The 23091-nt window shown below is 38.8% G+C and overlaps 1 protein-coding gene across 1 annotated transcript in view; it reads left to right on the forward strand.

Moving 5' to 3' along the window:
• The first annotated feature begins 1220 nt into the window (after nt 1–1220).
• LOC136878854 (uncharacterized) overlaps nt 1221–23091 on the forward strand; it is a 40570-nt gene continuing 18699 nt past the window's right edge. Inside the window, exons 1-3 of the mRNA XM_067152393.2 lie at nt 1221–1835; nt 6629–6722; nt 9449–9621. Of these exons, the coding sequence (XP_067008494.2) occupies nt 1671–1835; nt 6629–6722; nt 9449–9621 (432 nt within the window). The 5' untranslated portion in view covers nt 1221–1670. The remainder of the gene's footprint in view (nt 1836–6628; nt 6723–9448; nt 9622–23091) is intronic.

Raw genomic sequence — 23091 nt, forward strand, 5'->3', positions numbered from 1 at the left:
TTAGCTGTGTCGTCTGCGGTGTGGAGCCCAGTCTTCCATCAGCATCTATCATCCAAACACTCCGCCAGACAGGGATACCAGTGCGCCGAGCCTTTCGGATCTATAACTCCGCTGGACCCACCTATCTCGTCCGCCTTCATCTGCCGACTGCTGAAGACGTTGAACGCCTCATCGCCACCGGGATCCACCTCAACGGCCGTCATCATCGCATAGAACCATCTCGCTCACCTCCACAACCTTCATCTCATCCCTCCACACCTCGAAGTAGTCCCCGGCCGGCCCCACCTCCCCAACCACCTCCTCCATCATTTCATCCTTATCTCTTCCCGCCCCCACCTCCTTACTTTCCCCCACCTCCCTCTTTTGATATCCTTCGCCTTCTTCTAACTTCGCTTGTTAGCTTCTCCTCCTTTTATAACACCCTTGCCCTTCATTTCTTTTCCTCTCACCTTGTATAACCCCTCTCCTCTTTGTTCACAGCTCATTTTGACATAATCACAACTGTATTCTCACTTCAATAAAGAATAAATACTTAGGAATAGACGCAATTCCCCTCCCATCTCCTAACTCTCCACATCCTTTACCCACCTCCTTCTTCCATCACATCTCCCCAACCCGCCCGCATCTCTTGGCCAGAGAGAGGGCGACACCCTCTAGGTGGCCCGCCCCACCCCTTCAGGGTGGGGAATGAAAGCATTTAAGCAGCAGCAGCCATCTGTCCAAAGTCCTACACTCTCACATATATCCACCCCTCTGTCGTTCCCCTGCCCTCTCCTGCTTGTCCCTTATATGTTGGCCCGGTGTGTGTGTTTTGTAGAAGTCGCTGAGACGGCCACTCTAGCGTGAAGATTAGTATACCTTGTGTCCCTGTGCTTTTCCTATCTCTCCTAGTCTTGTATACGTATTTCCTCACTCTCAATTGTCTAGGTGATACGTCTTTTCCTGAACTACTTCAAGTGCTTTGAACCCATTTTGTGAGTCTGCTGCATGGTCTACTTCCCTCAATCTTCAAGTACTTCGTACTCAGAAAACATTGTCAACTTTAACGAGCCCAAATCAACTTCACGAACAGAACAGAACAACATTGTCAACTGCATTGGTGTACTACTTTATTGAAATTGTGTGCGTGTGTAGAACTAGTACAAATATAATACAATATTGTGTCTGGGTGAAATAACGAGCCCAAATCAACTTCACGAACAGAACCTCTTTGAACAGAACAGAACAGAACATGATGCTCAACTCTGTTCTTGTGACCTTCGTAGTGAAACTAACTGCGTGTGATTTCGCATTATCAGTGTAATATCACGATAATAAGTACGGTACAATCAATCCCAACCAATCTCCTCAAGAAAGAAAGAAGAAGAATCACGATAATAAGTGTTGTGGCTGGGTAAAATAATAGAGCCCATAACCTCTCCAACAACATCAACAACAACAATAATAAAATGATTTTCACAGCTATTTGTGTCTTTAGAGATTTATTATCATGCAAACGAGCGTAATAAATACAAGTGAAACTTTATTCTGTATTTATTTTGAATATAGAGTTACACTAATGCATATATTGGTTTTAGAATTGTGACCTTTGGTACTGCATGGTGCCGGGACTTACGATGAGTTCTTGCAAGTTATTAAACGATTATATGTCTATTTGAAAGAATACTACAATGAATAAACTTCACTGTCTTAGCACGGTAACTGTAGTTCTGTTAGCGTTACTGACTAAACTCGAAAGTGACCCTGGAAAATTCAGTATAGCTCAGTCTGCAATTTTGAATGCTGATTACAGGGATCTTTTCCAGTTTGTGGCTCACCCTGACACAGTAGAAGTGGTAGGTATTTATCCTGCCTCAGTATTGTCCTTAACCCAAGTACCATATTTTCTTATAGGATAATTTGTAGTTTTATAATGAAACATGCATTTTGTGTGTATACTATTGCTTATGGGATAGCCTATTGAGTTATGAATTAAGCCTAGATATTTTAATGACATTTTCTTTAATGCCAAATGTATAACGACGAGATAAAGTGACCAGTCCTGAGAATTAGAGTGAAGTATGTTAGAAAGCAGGTTGGCTATTAGGCTGACCATACAAATGGAACTGGCAATAGGCCTAGCAAGAAACAGCCACTAAATGGAAAGATAAGTAGGGTCAGTCAGGGTAATTATGAGGGAAAAAAAAAAAAAAAAGGTAAAAATGAGACACTCAATTTTCTCTCCTCTCATTAATGATCTCAACACTTTGCATGAATGATGTTATATATTAGCCTTATATCCATTTTACTTCTCTATGAACCATATATCTACCAGTAGACAAGTTTTTCCTGAGTGGTGTTTTTCTAACCAAAAAAATTTCATGTGTTGCATTTTGTATTGTTACTCCGGCTCAATCCAAAAATCCAGGAAAGTGTTTGTGGTTTTATTTGATAGTGTAAGGGAGAATCTTCTTTTTCAGCTTGAAAACACAATTTTATGTTTTTGATTTGAGAAGAAAATTCATTTCTAAAAAAAGGGGGTAAATATGAGACATCATGAGGGTAAAAATGAGACACTTCTAGGGGAAAAATGAGACACTTGGTACACTTGTTTCTGTACCTAAATACTTTTCCTACTTTAAAAAATCAAACGCACCGATAAAACCATGATCAAGCAAAAAAGAGTGGACCCAACAGCAAAGGTATCTGAAGAGTATTCTCAGCTTGTGATGGAAAATCAAAAACCAGTTCATAAGAAGAATAGAAAGGGTACCGGTATTCAAAAGGCAACAGTTCCAGTTGTAAAACTGCCATCTAAGACAAGAGCAAAAGTTGATTCTTCTGACTCAGCTTCAAACAAAGATGAAGATTGGCAAGGTAGTGGTGACAGTCTTGATGAAGTTGGTCTGCTCGACACAGATATTCTGGAAAGGACCCTGGCGGGTGGAGTAAACCCAAGTGACTTTGTACTTGTACTTTTTGAAAGTAGAAAGTTGTGGAAAGCGGCATTATTTTCAATATAAATATGTTGCCACTGTTCAGAAAGTTCTGGTCAATTGTGTGGACAATAACAAAACTGTGTTAGGCTTAACGAAAATGACATATCTGTTGTGGAAAAGTCAAAATTACTGGCAAAATTGCCTGTTCCAATAATAACAGGGAAAGATAGAGGCATTACATTTGCATTCCCAGAAACAATTGATGTTTTTTGAAAAACAAATAGAACTCCTAGTTTCTGTTAACCCAGTTTTTAACCAAGTGAAATGTCTCATTTTTTCACCATTCTGATTACAATGGGCACTATGTATTTATTTAGTATCATTGAAATGTAACATAAATTCAGACATAAAGCTCAGGTACCATGTAATTAGATGGTATACCGGTAATGTCAACAATCTATACTAAGTAATTTTTGTCAGGAAAATGTATCTCAAGCCTAAATTTTGTGTTATCGAAACATGGCCATTTTGTTCCTATAATAAAACTGAGGAAAGTGTTGCAAACTATTATACCCAGATAAACTGTCTCACAATTACCCTATTAACTCCTCAACATGATTTTACAGTCTGCTACAATACTGTCTCACTTTTTCACTGGGTTGTCTCAGAATTCCCCCTTTTGTGGGTTAAAAATGAGATGCACATTTATATTTATTTTTCAAACGTTAATGAATATATAGTAATCTGTTGTTTCCAGTGTTTTTTGTAACACCAGTCACAACTTATTATGATTATTAGCATAATTGTCACTGTTTTAGTTTGTAATTTATGAACAAAGTTGTAAAAAATGTCTCATATTTACCCTGACTGACCCTACTACATATCCTGATGTCTCACACTGAAGGATGGGAAAGTTTGGCTTTTGTGTTCAGGTAGATTCGTTCAAGGGGTTAGATATAACATCAGTTACACTTGTGACAAAGGTAATGAATACTAAACTTGCATGTTTGGGATAGGAGAAGTAACTTACCACGTACTCATAATTATGTACAAATACTTGTAAAAATATAGTAGCTTACATGGTACAGTTGATTCATAGAAAACTTGATTTAGTTGTACCTAATGCTATATTTCTTATTATGCAAATCTGAAAAATAGAAGTTTGTCTGAGGGAACTTCTGGAAACTGAAAAATGGGACTCAACTTGTAGGATTCCAGCAAGATATAGCAGGAGGTTAAATGGACTGTATCGTGATTGATCTGTCTAAAGCATTTGATAGGATAGATCATGGGAGACTACTGGCAAAAATGAGTGAAATTGTACTTGACAAAAGAGTGACTGAATGGGTGGCTATATTTCTAGAAAATAGATCTCAGAGAACTAAAGTAGGCAGAGCTTTATCTGACCCTGTAATAATTAAGAGGGGAATTCCTCAAGGTAATATTATTGGACCTTTATGTCTTCTTATACATATCAGTGGTATGTGTAAAGAAGTGGAATCAGAGATAAAGCTTTTTGCAGACGATGTTATTCTGTACAGAGTAATAAATAAGTTACAACATTGTGAGCAACTGCAAAATGACCTTGATAATGTTGTGAGATGGAGAGTAGGCAATACTTTCCCCACATGCCTCACAAGTGAGTCACCAATGACCAGAGTCTCAACCCTACCCCCGCTCATTGGATCCCCTCCTCCCCTAGTCTCTCTTAACTTCCATCATACCGGCATCATACCTCCCTTCTCTCCCTCTCCCTACCCTGTTCCACTTATCTCTTCCTATCCTCTACTCTAAGTTTCCCTTTGCTACTGTTCCTGTTCTTCCCCCTCCCCCCCCCTGTAACACTTCCCTAATCTGCATTTTCCCCTCTGCTGATTTACCTGTAGTGACTCATATCGATTTCTCACCGATACCTCTCCTGAACCCACTGCATGAGGAAAACCCTTAGCTCTCATTTTCCTTCCCCTTAAAACATTAGCCCACCTGTCTTTCACAATTTCTCACTTTCCTTCACCTCCCTCTTGCCTACCTACTGTATCCTGTACATTAAATGTCCTCCATTACAAGCCTGATTATCTCCATGAAACTTGCTATCTCTTCCGTCATCTTCCTTAATTGCCTCTCACACCCACAGTCCTCACACCTACCTTTCTCAGCCATTCTTTCATCTCTTCAAAGATATGTGAAATAATATGGAAATATGAACAGAAATAAAATTGTGTATTCTATGAATAGAAGTATCTATGTTGGACTAAGGAAATAATGTATACTGCACAAAGATTTTGCAATAATAATGCAAGCAAGAAACTAGTTGACAAATGTAACTACACTACAACGATTCTACTAAAACGTATCATAATTATCAAACACTAGGAATAACAGGTTAACTAGAGAAATGTGTAGTTACTCTACGTAAATGTATAGACAAGACGACAACTACTACTACTACTACTACTACTACTACTACTACTACTACATGCAAACAGAAAAAGCAAGTAAGATACTATCTAATAAGAATTGTTATGCTACAGTTCTAAACTGCAATTAAGCCTGTCCTAATTCTGTTTGTCTGTTAGGTCATCAGCCCAGAGGCTGGTTGGATCCTCAAATAGCACCACCAAAGGTTATGCGGTTATAAGGAAACCCCAAAAACCAATGGCAAAACCAAAATGAGGCGTACTAGACAAGATGAGGAGTGAGGTAGTTCGCCATTGCTTTCCTCACTGGGTCAGAAAGTACTATTGCAGCACGACTGACCCTGTGAGCAGCACCTTTCATAACACTCAGATGCACTAGTCATGCTCTGAATGTCATTACTCAGCACAACCCATACCCCAGCAACTTCCATATTGTCACAGCCATGGATGAGACTGGGACTTCGGTGGAAGCTACACTTTACTCTGGCCTGTGCCAATAGATGGATGCAAAAGTACTGCATCCATCAAGAAATGACAGCAGGCAGCCTGTCCTAATTACAACAATAAAATTGTAGTAAGAGCTAAATTCCTATAGAGAGTCTTCCTCTACTACACAAATATTTTGCAGTAAGTAAGCACAATAATTTCTAATAAAATAACTACACTACAATAATTCTAAACTGCGTTTAGACATATCCTAATCACAATACGTTAACTGAAACAGTAGAAATGTATTTAAAACTAAATCTTTTTATTTTACTCCTTCAAGCTAACAAAGATATTACACAAGGATCACACGACAATAAAGTAAGGAATATAGGTACTAACTAGTAAAATAACTACACTACAATACTATGTAAGAGTATTATTTTATCCTACTACGTCCTAATAGAAATGAAAACTGCCGTTAGTTATTGAACATCAAAAGGAATATACAAGAATTACACAATAGTAAAGAATGCAAGCAAAATGTTACCGTGTCTAGTATCTAATAACTACACTACAATTCTAAACTGCACATAAGAGTACCCTATCTTGATTTCAACAAGTTATTGGAAATAATAGAAATGTGGTTAAAACTAATTGCATAGACGGATCATTACAACTGGTAGATTACTATCATTTTCCCTACTACACAGGATGAAAATTAAAACTAACTGCCCTACTTCTATAGTTTAACACTAAAAATGTTGTTATCCTTACTTGACTTCATGCTTCCTATACTGGCATCATCACTCCCTAGTCCACCCCAGTGATCATAATCCAATATCTTAATAGTTGTTTATGTTTCAGTGGTTTCGATGGATATCCCACTTTCGAGCAGCTGATAAAAGACCCCTTGGAGTTGGCAAATTATATCAAGCAGTATACAGTTTGCCAGTTTTAGGTATGAAATTTAATTTTCCAACATTAGACCTCAAATTAATGTAAGGTATTATATTGCTTGTATAATAGAAACAAACGTGCATATTCGTAAGTATTCTTGAAATTTGTCGTCTCTTATATAGTAACATGCAGGATCTAAGAATATACGTAAAACTGATGATGTACCAAGCTGTTTTCGTTTCAACATTGCTGGATGTAATACCTGGACCCTATACTGCCGTGACATCAAGAAACTGGAATGCTTTCACCAGTAGAAACTTTGGTCCATTATGAATATTAATTGGGTTGAAATTTTATTTTATTTTATTTTATTTTATTTTGCAAGTTGCTTTATGTCGCACTGACACAGATAGGTCTTCTGGCGACGATGGGATAGGAAAGGGCTAGGAGTGAAAATGGGAAACCACGGAAAACCATCTTCAGGGCTGCCGACAGTGAGGTTCGAACCCACTATCTCCCAAATCCAAGCTCACAGTTGCGTGCCCCTAACAGCACGACCAACTCGCTCGGTAGGGTTGACTATATGACTAATATTGCAGTACTTGAGAGAGCACAGATGAACAGTATAGAAGCCTCTGTTATCAGTCACCAGCTCAGATGGATTGGCCATGTCCGTGAAGCGTTGCAAAAGTCAACTCATAATGACCATGAAGAGCACAGCCATCAATTTGAACACTTGGTATCTTGTTGCAGAAGATCTGGCGCACACTCATATCAGCTGTTGTGATGTTTGAACATGTGAACATATAAGGTGAAGACAGGAAACAGGCTTGATAAAGACAGAAACTGCAGCAAACCCAGTCACAGACCCCTCCTTCAATTAAATGTAATTTCATGCAAGGATTGGCCTGTTAAGCTACCAACACCTTTGACACAGAATGAGTAAGTAACCACAGAAACTACAGGCGAGAAATGAGTATCAGCTGACGACAAGGAATAATGTACAGTTAATTTCATGAACTTCACTATAATTATTAAGGAAAACAAGTTGCCATTTGGAATGTTTTCTGTTGTGATCACAGTACTATGTTTATTCGATTATAAGTTGACACCAACAATATGCTGATACCTGGGAAATCGGAAACAAAAATTAAAATATATATTATTGAAGCACATACAGCACAGTGAATACATTTTCTGCCATTTAATTAGTCGGTCATTGCCATCAGATGATTGAGATTCATCGTCACTTATTTCTTTATCACTGCCTTTGTACAGAGCATCATCATCTTCTGTGCCATCAAATGCATTTGAGATCAAACACTTTTTAAATGCACGGCCGACAGTTTTTCCTGTAATACTGGACACGGTGCTAGAATTTCAAAAGCTTCAGTTAGCAGACTTTCTGCAGCAATAACATCCATGAAGAGATCAGTTAGTATTTCTGTCAATAGAACATCAACTCCTATGAAATATGCCATTTTACTGGTATTTTAGGTACAATAGATAGTACACTCACTGTGAATAAAATTATTTATAGCCTAAAGTGTAGCGCCTTATTCAACAACTTTACATACCGATTTTCATTGAATTCTGTTTAGCCATACAGATAGACAGAGATGATGGAAAATTGAAAACCTCATTTCCTTTTTACTGTGGACATGACCAATACAGAAATACCATTCTATTTTTTTTATTCTGAGTAATGTACAGACAAAACTCTTCATTTTTATACAGATGGAGCATTTATTGAATAAGGAATAAACACAGTTGTTACATCATACAAGGCTATCTTCACATAGATGCGCTCTCGTGTCATCAATCCCACTTCTTCTCAGCTCTCACTGACGTTTTCATTTCCTAGGTTCATACAGGTCTTCTGAACAGATCTTTAGTCTTTATGTGAGAAATGTAGGATAAGAAAAAAGGCAGTATAAACACAACAAAACAAAGCTTAAATGGTAAATCTTAGGATTTTTCTCTGAGCCCTTCTCAGTTGCTTTGGAATCAATTTTGTTAATCTATTTTTAGAATCAGTCCTTGATGGGCCAATTAGCTCACATAGTAGAGCGCTGACCTTCTGACTCCAAGTTGGCAGGTGTTAGCATGGCTCTGTCCAGTGGTATTTGAAGGTACTCAAATACACCAGCCTTGTGTCTGTAGATTTAGCAGCATGGGAAAGAACTCTTGTGTGGTGGGGGCTGAGAAATATTTTTCTTAATATAATTACTAATTACATTTTCAACAAGTAATCAGTAAATTACAATTATTTCACAGAATGAGTGTCTTTAGGAAATTGCAGACTTTTTTTCATATGAGGCTTGAATTATACGAAAGTTTGCAATGAAAAAGATGTTGCTTAATTTTTTTTTGCTTTACATTGCACCGACACAGATAGGTCTTATGGCGACAATGGGGCAGGAAAGGCCTAGGAATTGGAAGGAAGCGGCCATGGCCTTAATTAAGGTACAGCCCGAGCATTTGCCTGGTGTGAAAATGGGAAACCACGGAAAACCATCTTCAGGGCTGCTGATAGTGGGATTCGAACGTACTATCTCCCAGGTGCAAGCTCACATGATATAGATGTTGATTCTCATGACCTCACATGACCTCTACGCGCACGGCCAACTCGCCCGGTCATGCATTGAGCAGGTCTTGGTTTAAATGTCTTCAGTTTTAGAATCAATCAATAATAAATCTGTTGTGTAAGGTTGATGTTAAACAACATTGTCCCATGACAGAGGTGCTGATATTTAATCATTTGAAATTTTCTATTTTTTTTTTTAGGTGACTACATAATGCTTTTCCGTGTGATGAAGTATGTTCCAGATTCATGTATGGTTCTAGAGTCAGAATCGTGGTTAAAACCCAGATTTGAAGTTTTTGCTACTCCTATAAGTGAAGAACAAGCACGACTTACATTCAGACTTGTATTTCGCAGGTCGTCTGCCTTATTCCAGGTATTGTGTTTCTTTATTTCTAAGGAGATATAGTAGGCCTAATGAAATTTGATTAAAAAATTAACATGATAGACTTATTTTCATCTATCGTCTACCTCTCACCATCCACTCATACTTCTGTCTTTTTCACTCCAGAATCCCATTCATGTTGGTTATCATTATTTGTTCCTTCCCTCTCAGGCATGTGTAATTTTTATTAACCATCTAGTGCATGTTTTAATTTCTCATTCCTGTTTTGGTTCATGATGTTCATGTTATACTATGTTAACTGGATTAGACTAACAGGTAAGTATTTATGCATTTATTTATCACATGATGAGCTAAATATTTACATTACACACAGATATACAAACTTAAAGGTACACTTTTTTCAAGTTAACGATCATTGTTCTTTATCATAGTGTGAAAGCCATTAAGAGCTTCATCCGTTGTTCAAGTCTTACCTGTGAATGTATGGAGAGGACATTCAAAGGCAATATGGTCTGATTTTCTTCTCCACAGTCACACTGAGGCTAATCCTTCCATTCCCATTTGAAGAGAGTAACAGCCAATTAGTCAAAAATGAGATAATGTCTGGCAAAAGCTACTTCTTGGAAGATCTCGACTGGGGTATTATGTCATCTGGCAACCCCAAACACCAATCATATTAAAGGACTTATTTCATACATATTCTGCATCTTAGAAACTTCCTTTCCTAGGTTTCTTATTCCCTCTTAAGGCTATAAGTATGAAATGTACTGTAGGGTCAGAAGTCTCATGGTACAGTTCTACTCATACTCTAACACTATAATTCTTTTAGCATCTTTGGTAATTTTCATGAATATAGAATGTTGCATCAAAGTTACATATACTAGAATACCGAAAGAGATTTGTGAGAAACTTGAAATGCATGTAGGTGAACAGGATATGTACAGACTTATCAAATCGAGACCTCACATAATGGGAGAATTCCAATGTTACTACAGCTCAGTAAGAAAACAGGCAGTTAGTAAATTGGAGGAAAGCACTTCAAGAATATCTTGACTGGGGAATTGTCCCATTTGGCAATCTCAAACACCCATCCCATTAAAGGACTCGTTACATAAATTAACTTAGCTGAAGTCAAGTCTGCTTTGAAGCAAAAGAGACTAGGAAAAGCCATTGGACGAAACAAACCTCGTGGTAGTGATGTGGTGCTGTCAATAATGAGATGCAGCAAGCTGGTTAATGTTTCTCTTCAGCTAAATAGCTGAACATTGACCAATTAGCACTGAACCCGTCTTCTTAAAGAAGGGAATCCCTGCTGATTGTACTAATTACTAGTTAATTAGACATTCAAGTCATACGATGAAGATCTTCAAATGCATTCTCAACAAACATATTTGCAACACCATCAAAATGACTAAAAGCCAAGTTGAACTGTAGAAAAATTGTACCAGACTGAAGCAATCCTTCGTATATGGCTCCTAGTTGAGAAATACTGTAAGCAGAACAAACGGCTTCATCTCATTTCCATGTATTACCTCGAGAAGGCCTTCAGTTATATACTGTACCACATGATGACCTGATTTGACGAACACTTGACAACATGGTGTCCCATAGTACCTTATTAGTGCCAAGAAGCTATGTCTTAGCTGCTGCAGGAGCCACCAGTACCTTCCACATTGCAGTTGATCTCCAGTAGCGCCCCAACCCTATTACCACTTCTGTTCATCCTTGTGGTGGATGGTCATACAATGAAGATCTTCAAATGCATCCTCAACAAACATATTTGCAAGACCGTCAAAATGACTAAAAGCCAAGTTGAACTATAGTAAAATTGTACCAGACTGAAACAATCCCTCACAAGGTGAAAGATCTGAGCTGTATGGAGGATGTTGAAGTGCTTCCCAAGCAATTTGCTAGATTGGAAGTATGGGGGCGAGCATTATCATGCAACAGGATGACTCTGTCTGACAGCATTCCAGGGCAATATGACTTTATGGCACGTTGCAGATTGGTCAACTGTTACAGTAGACTTCCACTGACTGATATCATGGATCCTCCTTTACAAGAGTGTCATGCAAGGTGCTGAAAACAGTTGGATCTCCAATACCAAACCCAAAAGTAGAATTATCAACTGGTGCAGTTGTCCTGCTGCTTAAAAAAAAGAAAACCATACCTATGATGTAAGACCCTCAAGAAGCACACGGCAGGGACCTGCCTCAAGTAATGAAGTTCAAATATCTTGGGTTTATGATTGCTGACGATGGTCAACCTATGAAGGAGGTGATTGGAGTAATTAATGCAGTACCGGGCGAGTTGGCCGTGCGCGTAGAGGCGCGCGGCTGTGAGCTTGCATCCGGAAGATAGTAGGTTCGAATCCCACTATCAGCAGCCCTGAAGATGGTTTTCCGTGGTTTCCCATTTTCACTCCAGGCAAATGCTGGGGCTGTACCTTAACTAAGGCCACGGCCGCTTCCTTCCAACTCCTAGGCCTTTCCTATCCCATCGTCGCCATAAGACCTATCTGTGTCGGTGCGACGTAAAGCCCCTAGCAAAAAAAAAAAAATTAATGCAGCCTGGTTGAAGTATTTTTTTTTGGTAGTAGTTTTACATCGCACCAACACACATAGGTCTTATGGCAGCAATGGAATAGGAAAGGCCTAGGAGTTGGAAGGAAGCGGCCATGGCCTTAATTAAGGTACAGCCCCAGCATTTGCCTGGTGTGAAAATGGGAAACCACGGAAAACCATCTTCAGGGCTGCCAACAGTGGGATTCGAATCCACTACCTCCCGGATGCAAGCTCACAGCCGCGCGCCTCTAACCGCACGGCCAACTCCCCTGGTGGTTGAAGTATAAGGGGCAGTCAAATGAAAACCGAACATCCACTGCAACCTGACCATGGAATGGTTTTATTCAAAAGTAATCACCAAAAGCATTAATATATTTATCCCACTGGAAGATGAGATGATTAATTCCAGTATTGTAGAAAGAGGTAGGTCGCTGATGGACCCACAACTGCATCCACTCTTACACTTCCTCATCAGAATGAAAATGTCATCCACGAATGTCTTTCTTCAGGTTGCCAAAAATGTGAAAATCACAAGGTGAAAGATCTGAGCTGTACAGAGGATGTACAGGAGAAGTGTTTCCCAAGCAATTCGCCAGATTGGAAGCATGGGAGTGAGCATTATCATGCAACAGGATGACTCTGTCCGACAACATTCCAGGGCATTATGTCTTTATGGCACGTTGCAGTTTCTGCAAAGTGTCTTCATAGTGCTGCGCATTGACTGTGCTTCTTCACTCGGGGAAATCGACAAGCAGAGGGCCCCCACAGTTAAAGAAGGTCATAATGACTTTACCAGAACTTGTGTGAACAGATTTGGATTTCTTTGGCGGGAGAGAATTGCGATGTTTCATTTGTTGGCTTTGCTGTTTGCTCTTGGGCTCGAAATGGTGCCACCATGTTTCGTCCCCTGTGACTATAAGGGACAGAAATGCATACTGATGCCATTCTGTCAATCTTTTGTCCCTCCGTCAGTTGATGCAGAACCCACTGTGCACAAATTTTGCGGAAGTGCAAGTGATCTTTGATAATGGCATGAACGGAGCCACGGCTAATGCCGACCTGAATACTAATTTCTTCCTCCGGGATTTGTCGGTTTTCCCGGATAAGGTCATCAATCTGCTCTATCACATCAGGAGTAATGGCTCGATGGGCCTGTTCTGAGTGCACATCGTCTTGCAGTGATGTGCGCCCTTTTTTCCAGTTCACTCGAGATTTTTTTTGAAACAGTGCATATGGAGTACATGAAATGATTATATTTACAGATCAATAGCTCAAGCGGTACTGAGGTGCCAAGTGTCGGTCCATGCTGAAACACCCATATGAGTAAGTGGTGTATCCTCCACAGGCGGCAATGCAGGCACTGATTCTGGCATCCATTCGATTGTACAGATGGCAAATACTGTCTTGGGATACGTTATTCCATACCTGTTCGACCTGTTCACGTAGTTCTGCAAGAGTTGTGGGTTGACGAGTCGCACGTGTCAGTTGTCATGCTATCTTATCCCACACGTGCTCGATGGGAGACAAGTCCAGAGATCGTGCTGGCCAGGGAAGGTGCTGCATGTCTTTCAGAGCGCGCATCGTCTTGCAGTGATGTGCGCCCTTCTCGGAATCTCCTATGCCACTCGTGCACACTTGTTATGGACATGCAGTGTTCGCCATACACAGCAGACGATGAGTTTCACGTACTCCAGCTCTCTCAGCCACCAGAAAGCAAACTACACTTCTCTGCTCTTCTTTGCTTGCCTTTTACTGCAGCTGGACGAACACACTAGACCAATCCATGCAACAGCAAAGACATAACCCAACAAATGCGTGCACCTGTGAGTTGTCACTATGCAATTCTCCTACCACAGTGGTGGCAGTATCAATACATAACAACAGTGTTGCAACCTTTCACGTGGAATGTGTGGGTGTTCGGTTTTCTTTTGACTGCCCCTTAATACATTAGCAAAATGATGACAATCATTCAAGCATTACCTGCAATCACCAGATTAAAGACTATCTGAAAATCTCCCCCTGTAGATGGGGGCAGTAGAACAACACACACGATATTCCCTACCTGTCTTAAGAGGTGATTAAAAGGGGCCACAGGGGCTCTTAACTTGTGAGCGTGGGTTGGCGATCACGGTGCCCTTAGATGAGTCTTGACATTGCTTCCACTTACTTGTGCCAGGCTCTTCACTTTCATCTATCCTGTCCAACCCCACTTCGTCAACTCGTGTTGTTTTCCGACCCCAACGGTATTAGATCTCGGAGCCTAGGGAGTCTTTTAATTTACACACCATTCGTGGCCCTTGACTTCCTATGACGATACTTTCAATGTTGCTTTCCGAATTTTTCCCCAATTGTAAGCCAACCTTTTATTACTCTTTCCTTGGTTCAGAAAATGCCCCTCGGCTTTGAATCTATTTTGTTAACATGGCTGGTAAAGTAGACAATATATTTTATCGACGCAATAGGAGAAAGTCTGAAAATTACATTAGATGCTGCCATAAGTATAGATTCAGGCCTGGTTTCATCAATGGCTGTTAAATATTATGCTATAAAATTGGGTATCTTCAAACTTCCCGTGAGAAATGTCATATAGTTAAAATCCCCCTGTGGGTGGGGGCAGTAGAATAACAACCATGGTATCCTCTGCCTGTCATAAAAAGTGACTAAAAGATGCTTCAGGGGCTCTTAACTTGGGAGCATGGGTTGGTGGCCAAGGGGGCCCTTAGCTGAGTCCTGGCATTGTTTCCACTTACTTGTGCAAGGTTCCGCACTTTCTTCTATTCTATCTGACCTCCTTTGGTCAAATCTTATTTTCTGACTCTGACGGAATTAAGTTTCCGAGGTCTAGGGAGTCTCACTTTTCATGCCCTTTGTGGCCCTTGTCTTTCTTTGGCTGATACCTTCACTTTTTGAAGTGTTGGATCCCTTTGCTTTTTCCTCTCTCTCGTTAGTGTTAATAGAGGATGTTTGCCTACTTGTATTTCTTCTTAAAACAACAATCACCACTACCACCTCATATAGTTAACATGTTAACTCTCACTAGAGTTACGAACGGTGTGAATCTAGGAGGCACTGGCAAAACTAAGCAGTTTTTGACCACAGTATGTTGCAATTTTGTTCAAAGACAGCTGTAAAATATGAGGTATGAAATGATCATAAATGGGCTGTTTCAACATTTGAATGGCAATACCCAGCTAAGAGAAGGAAAACCATCTTTTACAGACCTCTATCACTTTTTTCATGCTGTTCAGGATCCCTTTGTAACTTGTCCAGACTTTAAACCATGCTCAGATATGGGAGTTATTAAAGATTATACTGTTGTTTACAGAAACTTGCCAGAACTTCTCCCTGACTTGGAAGTTGGGATTATTAATCACTTGAACATTAATAGAAAAAAATATCCCATTCAATTTATTGTGGCGTATTTCAGCTCGATTGCCTTGAGGTGATAAGATTCTTGCAAGTGTACTATCTGTTATACCTAAAACACCAGCTTCATAGGAATTGTGGATACGGTAATACGGAAATACTAAGACATCTTTTCATGGATGCTGAAGCTTAAGAAATTCTAACTGTGTCTCGAAACATTACATGAAAAATCATCAGTTGTGCATATAAAAAGTGTTCAAACTCAAATGTGCTTGATGGCAGAGAAGACTATGTTCTGTACAAAGGCATTAACAATGACAAGGAAAAAAAGTGACTCTGAATTTAAATCATCTGATGGTGATGACTGACTTTGTGTGCTTCATTAATTAATTTTTAAATTTTCATTTCGTGGGGGTCGGCTTACAGTTGGTCACTTATAATGAAATAAATATGCTAACTTTGGAGATATCACAGGATTTGATGTTTACACATAGCTATGCTGACATAAGAAAACTGCCGAGCAAGTGCCTGTGCGGTTTAGGTCACATAGCTGTCAGCTTGTATTCGGGAGATAGTGGGTTTGAACCCCACTCTCGACATCCCTGAAGATGGTTTTCTGTGGTTTCCCATTTTCACACCCGGCAAATGCTGAGGCTGTACCTCAATTAAGGCCACCGTCGCTTTCTACCCACTCCTAGCCCTTTCTTATCCCATCTTTGCCAAAAGACCTATGTGCCAGTGTGGAAAAAAAAAAAAAAAAAAAAACGTTGTAAGAAAACGATATGGCATTGTGCCAATCCAGAAGAGAAAGCATGAGTGGTGTCTACAATGATTTGAGCATGTATGTAAGCAGTGAAATTGGGCTATACACTGGAAGTCCGGGGTAAGAGGTCCAACGATTGACCTAAAAAACAATTGGTCGAAAGGCTATGCTAGATGAATAACGTAAATTTAACCCTTAACTGTATCAAAAAAATCAATATTCTCTTTGTAAAATCCTCCTTTTTTCTTTATCCAGCTCCTGCCAGGTTGGGACATTTGTGGCACTTCTTCCCCTTCCTCTCCTTCCACCATTCCTCTCCCATCATTTTGTCCCAGTGCAGGTGTCTTCTTCTTGCATTCCTCTTTATTGAATTGATTCATCTTGTTCTACGTCTTCTGCAAACTTCATCTCCATCATCTGTTATGGTATTCTTTTCTCTACCCATCCTTTTTACATATCCAAACCATCTTGCTTTACGTCGCACCGACACAGATAGGTCTTACGGCGACGATGGGATAAGAAAGGTTCAGGAATGGGAAGGAAGCGGCTGTGGCTTTAATTAAGGTACAGCCTGGTGTGAAAATGGGAAACCATGGAAAACCATCTTCAGGGCTGCCGACAGTGGGGTTCGAATCCACTGTCTCCCAATTACTGGATACTGGCCGCACTTAAGCAACTGCAGCTATCGAGCTCGGTCATCTTAGTTTATTCCTATCAATTCTCTCATTTAGTTTTTCTATTCTGACTTCCTTTCTAACATCTTTGTTTCTCACTCTGTCTTTCCTTGCCTTTCCTATGGTACTTCTTAGGTATTTTATTTTGCTGGATTGAATTCTACATTCTTCCTTACTTATTATCGTCCAGGACTCAGTCACATAAGTCAATATGGGTGCATAATAGCCTACATTTTGTATACTATCTCTTTACACTTCCTTGGTATTTCCTTATTTCAGATAAGGTTTCTTACATTCTGGTAGAATGCATTGCCCTGTTGCACCCTCTTGCTAATCTCCCTGTCACCCTTGTATTATGCGTTAAGTCACTCCATAGCTATTTCAAACTGTCCACAGTTTCAGGACTATGACCACCAATTTTCACAATGCCTTTGCCTTATCATTCTCCTCTTGATATCACCATGGTCTTGCTTTTCTCTTCGCTGATTTTCATAGCATACTTTTTGGTTTTCTCGTTCAGTGCTTCAAGTTGTTCGTGTACTTTTTTACTGTTTGTTCCCCACACCACAATATCTTCTGCAAATAGTAATAACTTCATCTCCCTATTCCCATATTCTTCCTTTGTCTCCTTTACAATTTCATCCATAACCATTAGAAACACAAGAGGTGACAGCACACTCCCCTGTCTTAATCCAGTTTCATTTCTAAACCATTCCTTCTTTCCAACCGGAGTCTGTATGCAGCTGACGGAATTGTTGTACATTGCTTGCACCATTTCTACAGTTTGTGTACCCAGTCCCTTTTTGACCATGGTTTCCCAAACCTTCTCCCTGGGAAAACTATCGTATGCCTTTATTAGAGCTATGAATGTCAGACCAGATCCATTCCATATTCCTAATTCTTTTGTCATTAATTGCCTAATGCTGAAGATTGGGTCCACTGTAGATCTTCCATTTCTAAAGCTATACTAATCCTCTTGCAGCTCTCCTGCCTTTCTTCTCATTCTCCTATCTAAATATATTTTCCCGTATTTTTGCCACTTGTGATAAGAGTGTGATTCCTCTGTAGTTATCATACACTTTTTTTTTCCCGTAAAGACTGGTGTTAATTATTCCCTTTCCCCAGTTTTTTGGCACACATTTTTGTTTCCATATGCACTCTTAACAATCTGTTCACCCATTGTAGTCTGACAGGTCCATCAGCCTTTAACATTTACACACTAATTTCACCCATCCCTGTTGCCTTCCCCATTTTCATTTTACGGGCTGTTAATTCCACCTCTAACATTGTTATATTATCTTCTACTGTTGAGTCATCACACCGTATTACTAGTCTCCTCTGCAGCTTATCAGAATACTCCTTCCATCTTTATTTTTTCTGGATGTGTTATCATCTCTCCACCTTCCTCTTACATCAGCTTTGTGTAAACTCTTTCTTTCCTAATACTTTGTATAATTCCATACAGCATTCTTTTACTGCCAACTCTATACACTTCCATCTTTTACGTAAATTCTTCCCAACATTTCTTCTTTTCTTCTCTTACCAATTTCTAACATTTCCTTTTATTATCAAGATACTTCCATTTGCTTTCTTCTTCTTTATCTCTTATTACATTCTTGCCATGCTTCTTTTCTTCCACTGCTTTTTTCACCTTCTCATTACACCATGGTGTCTCCCTTCCGTTCATTCTCATCGATGTTCTGCCCCACTTACAAATACACTTTTAACACATTGCGGACCGGTCCCGAGAAAACTCGTGTTTGCCTAGCCGAGCGTTGCGGACCGGTCCCGAGTTATCTCGTGTTAGCAGCAGACCCAGCAGACTGAACTTTAGTGCTACCTTTTGAGATATACGGGAACTATTTGGAGGTCAAGGGTGATAGAACTCTGTTACGTACGGTTCTACACAATCGATAGTCGCATTTGTTTTCGAGTATTCTTCATATCGTAGATTTTCTTTGCATTTCTTGACAACATGTTTACAAAGTTCGAAGAGCCATGCAAGATGGCAGCGCCTAGCGATCGCACGTGTTTACACAAAGATGAAATTATTCGCGAATTATGTGCTGATACAGGCTCCGAATATTAAGTGATGCTGAGTATTTAGTGTACGACCATGAAATATCTTCTAACGGAAATGTTTCAAGTGATGACGAGGCAAGGTGTGGAACGCACGTAGCGCAGAACGAGACGTATATTTGTGTTACGGGTGTAAATATTCTAAATATTGTAAATAATGCAGTGTTTTCTGACGACAGGGTTATGGACAACAGTGAACCTAGGTTAGAGGATTTTGAAGGTGCTCCTGGTATAAAGGTATGGCCTAATGAATCTGGAAACATAGGATAAGTAGCAGGACTTATGTTTGGTGAGGAATTTTTTCAGTATGTAGCTGAAAAGACAAACTTACACTATGAGCAGAAATCACATTCTCATAACTTATCCCCTAAAACACTAAAGTGGACTAATGTCACTAGCAGGAAAATTAAAAAATTAATCCTCTGTGTATATTGATACGGCAGGTGAAGAAATCATTTCTGAAAGATTACTGGCCAACCGATCCCCTAATAAAAAGACCAATATTTCCGAAAACTATGAGCCGAAATAGATTTCAAGAAATACCCTGCATTTCAATAACTATTCAGGAAGGCCAATAGAAAAATACACAATAGTCCTTCAAAAGCTATTGAAGTTCTGACAGTTTATTTGTATTCATGCACTCCAGCTTAGAGGTAGTTAGAAAGTGGCCGGGAACAGGGCTGTGCATAGGGCGAACGGCACCCGGTCCGCAATGTGTTAAGGTCCAGCAGCCTTTAACATTTACACATTAATTTCATCCATTCCTGATGCCTTCCCCATTTTCATTTTCGGGCTGTTAATTCCACCTGTAACATTGTTATATTATCTTCTGCTGTTGAATCATCAGACCGTATTACTACAGTCTCTTCTGCACAATTTCTCTCATCTTCCAGTAACTGGAATTTGTTGTTTCAGTCTCTCCATAAATTTTTCCTGTACTTTCCTATCTTTTAATTTCCTCACTTTTATTTTACTATCTCAGCTGTTATAGCCATCAACTGTCTGTGATTTGCCCTTTCCACCAGGAAGTAATCAATTACTGATTTTTATTTTTCTGTCACCCCAAGCATATTTTGTAATTTTCATGCTGTTTTCTTTCCAAAACTATGTATTGCCCACAATCATTCCATTCCTCTCTCAAAACTCAACTAATTTCTCTCCTGATTCATTCCTTTTTCTCATATCCATATGGTCTGTCTGTCAAACACTAAATATAACCCTATAACAGTTCTGTAAAAAAATACAATACAGTATTAAACAAAAAATGACATTCTTAGATTATATCAGATCACACTGTTTTTAATTGAATAAGTAAAATCTAAGCTTTCAACTGTTATAACCCATTTTTGTCTGCAGCAATCATTCAAGCTAGCCAGAAGTTTGCTGCAATTTCTGCATCACTGTTTTGTTGGAAATTCTTAAATAATTTCTCATTTTCGGTATTCCAGCCAGGAACATATTCTTTCCGATAGCCCCTGGGCATACATCTCTTAGTAGTAGATATAACTGCGCCAACAAGGCGTTGCCATAGAAGTTCTTCCTCATTATTTTTGGGATTTTGCCCTCATGGAGAGATACTGTGGAATGCTAGGCATAACAAGATTCAGTCCTTAATAGCAAATTCTCTCAGAAAGAAAAGTTATAGGGTCACCAAAGAAGTATACAAACTTGCTGATAACAGTAGCAATAGGAGAATTGACATCATAGCCTACAAGGAATCAGATGCTTTAGGATAAATAAAAGACCCCACAGTTCATTTCAGTTGAAATATATATAATAACAATAATTGAAAGAAACAAAATTAATCAAAATAATTAATCAAAATGTCCATAGTATGGGCACCAGTGTTCACCAGAATGGATCCCTCAAATTTTAATAAAGCATGGTAATTCTCTCTCCCAGTGCCTGTACATAAAGCTGTGTACTGGTACGTCTGCTTCAGGCCTTACCTAACCTTTTGAAAATGACTAAATAGGTAGAAACTGCACCTAGTTTTATCAATAACTCCACTGATTCTAAAATAACTAATTATATTCTAAATAACGTCCATGCAGGAGCACCTCACCAACACACCAAAATATACATAAAATACACTCTCAAAATACTGCTGTAAGACTCCATATTTATAACAACAATAACAACAACAGTGGGAAACCAACAGCGAGGACCAAGCTATCATATGCAGTCAGTTGAACATTAATTACAAAGATGTAGATATATACCCTTCACTTCAACTTGCATATTCTCATAATTAGCATGGCGATAATACCCCCTTTACATAAAAAAGGTGATAGATCAGATCCCAACAATTATCGGGGGATATCATTGCTGATATCACTTACAAAATTTTTTCAAAGTTATTATACATGAGAATTTAAGAACAACTTGACTGTGAACTTGGAGAATACCAAGGAGGCTTTTGTCCTGGGAGAAGTTGTCCAGATCAATTTATCAGTTTAAAGTGGATTATGAAGCATCATAGGGTTAGAAACAAAAAGTTAGTTATCACTTTTGTTGATTTTAAAAAGGCGTATGTTAGTATCCATCGTGAGTCATTATTGAATATCCTAAAAGAATTTGGTTTACATCCAAAACTTATTCGCCTTATTGGAATTACCCTTAAGAACACTAAATTTAAAGTCAGATTTAGAAATGAACTCTCAAAGCCATTTGACATTAATACTGGACTTCGGCAGGGAGATGGACTCTCACCATTATTGTTTAATTGTGTGTTGGAAAAAATCATGCGGGAATGGAATAAGATGTGTCAACCTAACATGAAGATTGGCAGAAAAATAAGACTCAATTGTTTAGCATTCGCTGATGATCTTGCACTACTTGCTAATGATATGGAAGAAGCTAAATTGCAAATAGAAGAACTTGATAACATAGCAAGAAAAGTTGGATTGCAAATTTCATATGAAAAAACAGAAATAATGCCAACCTTCCCTGTTACAGCACCAACCATTACCTTAGCCAATACCAAACAAATTAAAATTGTGAATAAGTTTAAATATCTTGGTGAAATTATAACTTGGAACACCAATGAAAAATCATCAATAGAAAGCAGAACATTTAAGTTTAAAAAAGCACAACGAATTACATGGCCAACTTACAAGATTAAAATCTCTTTCAATAAATGCTAAACTTCAACATTACTGTTCCGTCATTAAACCTGAAGCGACTTATGCATGTGAAACACTATTTAAATTGAACACCAAAGCAACAACTGATACACTGCAAAAGGTTGACAGAAGGATACTCAGAACAATCATTAATAAAAAACATCAGGTTGATGGACAATGCAGTGGTTTATAGGGAAAGTGAATCTATAATAGATACGATGAGAAAGGTTTATAGGGAAAGTGAATCTATAATAGATACGATGAGAAAAAGAAGAATTGTCTTTTTCTGTCATCTTTCTAGATTAAATGATAATAGGATAATAAAACAACTATTTAATTACTTTTGGAAAAGTAAAACAAAAAATAATATGGTTTAAAGAAGTTGAGAATGATTTAGAAGAGCTGAATATTACAATGAAGCAAATTGAAAATAGAGAACAAAAAAGGATTCTTAAGAACAAACAAATAAGATTGTCATTAAAAACTGTACAACACAAACAATATGTCATATCTGATGAAGAAAGGGCAGCCAGATCAGTCAGAATGAAGAGGTTTTGGGAAAGGAAGAAGATGATGCAAGCTAAATCTTCAGTTAATTCTTTGTTAACATAAATGTATTTGGGTTTGATTTAAGTGCTCCAATGTGGGCGTAAACTATGTAAATAAATAAAATACATAATATATCACATAGACACTGAACCTTTATAATATTGCATACCTGCCAACTTTTGAAAAGGGCTATCAGTAAAACTCACGCACGCCAAAAAATCTTACGATTTTCGACGTACCCAGGCTTGAAGAAAATAATAATACTTCTGGGCTACAAAATACAATAATTCATGCTTTAAACAGGATACTTCAATGCAGTCATATCTACTTACATTATAGGCCAATGATTTGTAGATGAATAGAACAATCAAGGAGAAATC

The sequence above is a fragment of the Anabrus simplex genome, chromosome 8 (genome assembly GCF_040414725.1).
Source record: "Anabrus simplex isolate iqAnaSimp1 chromosome 8, ASM4041472v1, whole genome shotgun sequence".
Lineage (NCBI taxonomy): Eukaryota > Metazoa > Arthropoda > Insecta > Orthoptera > Tettigoniidae > Anabrus > Anabrus simplex.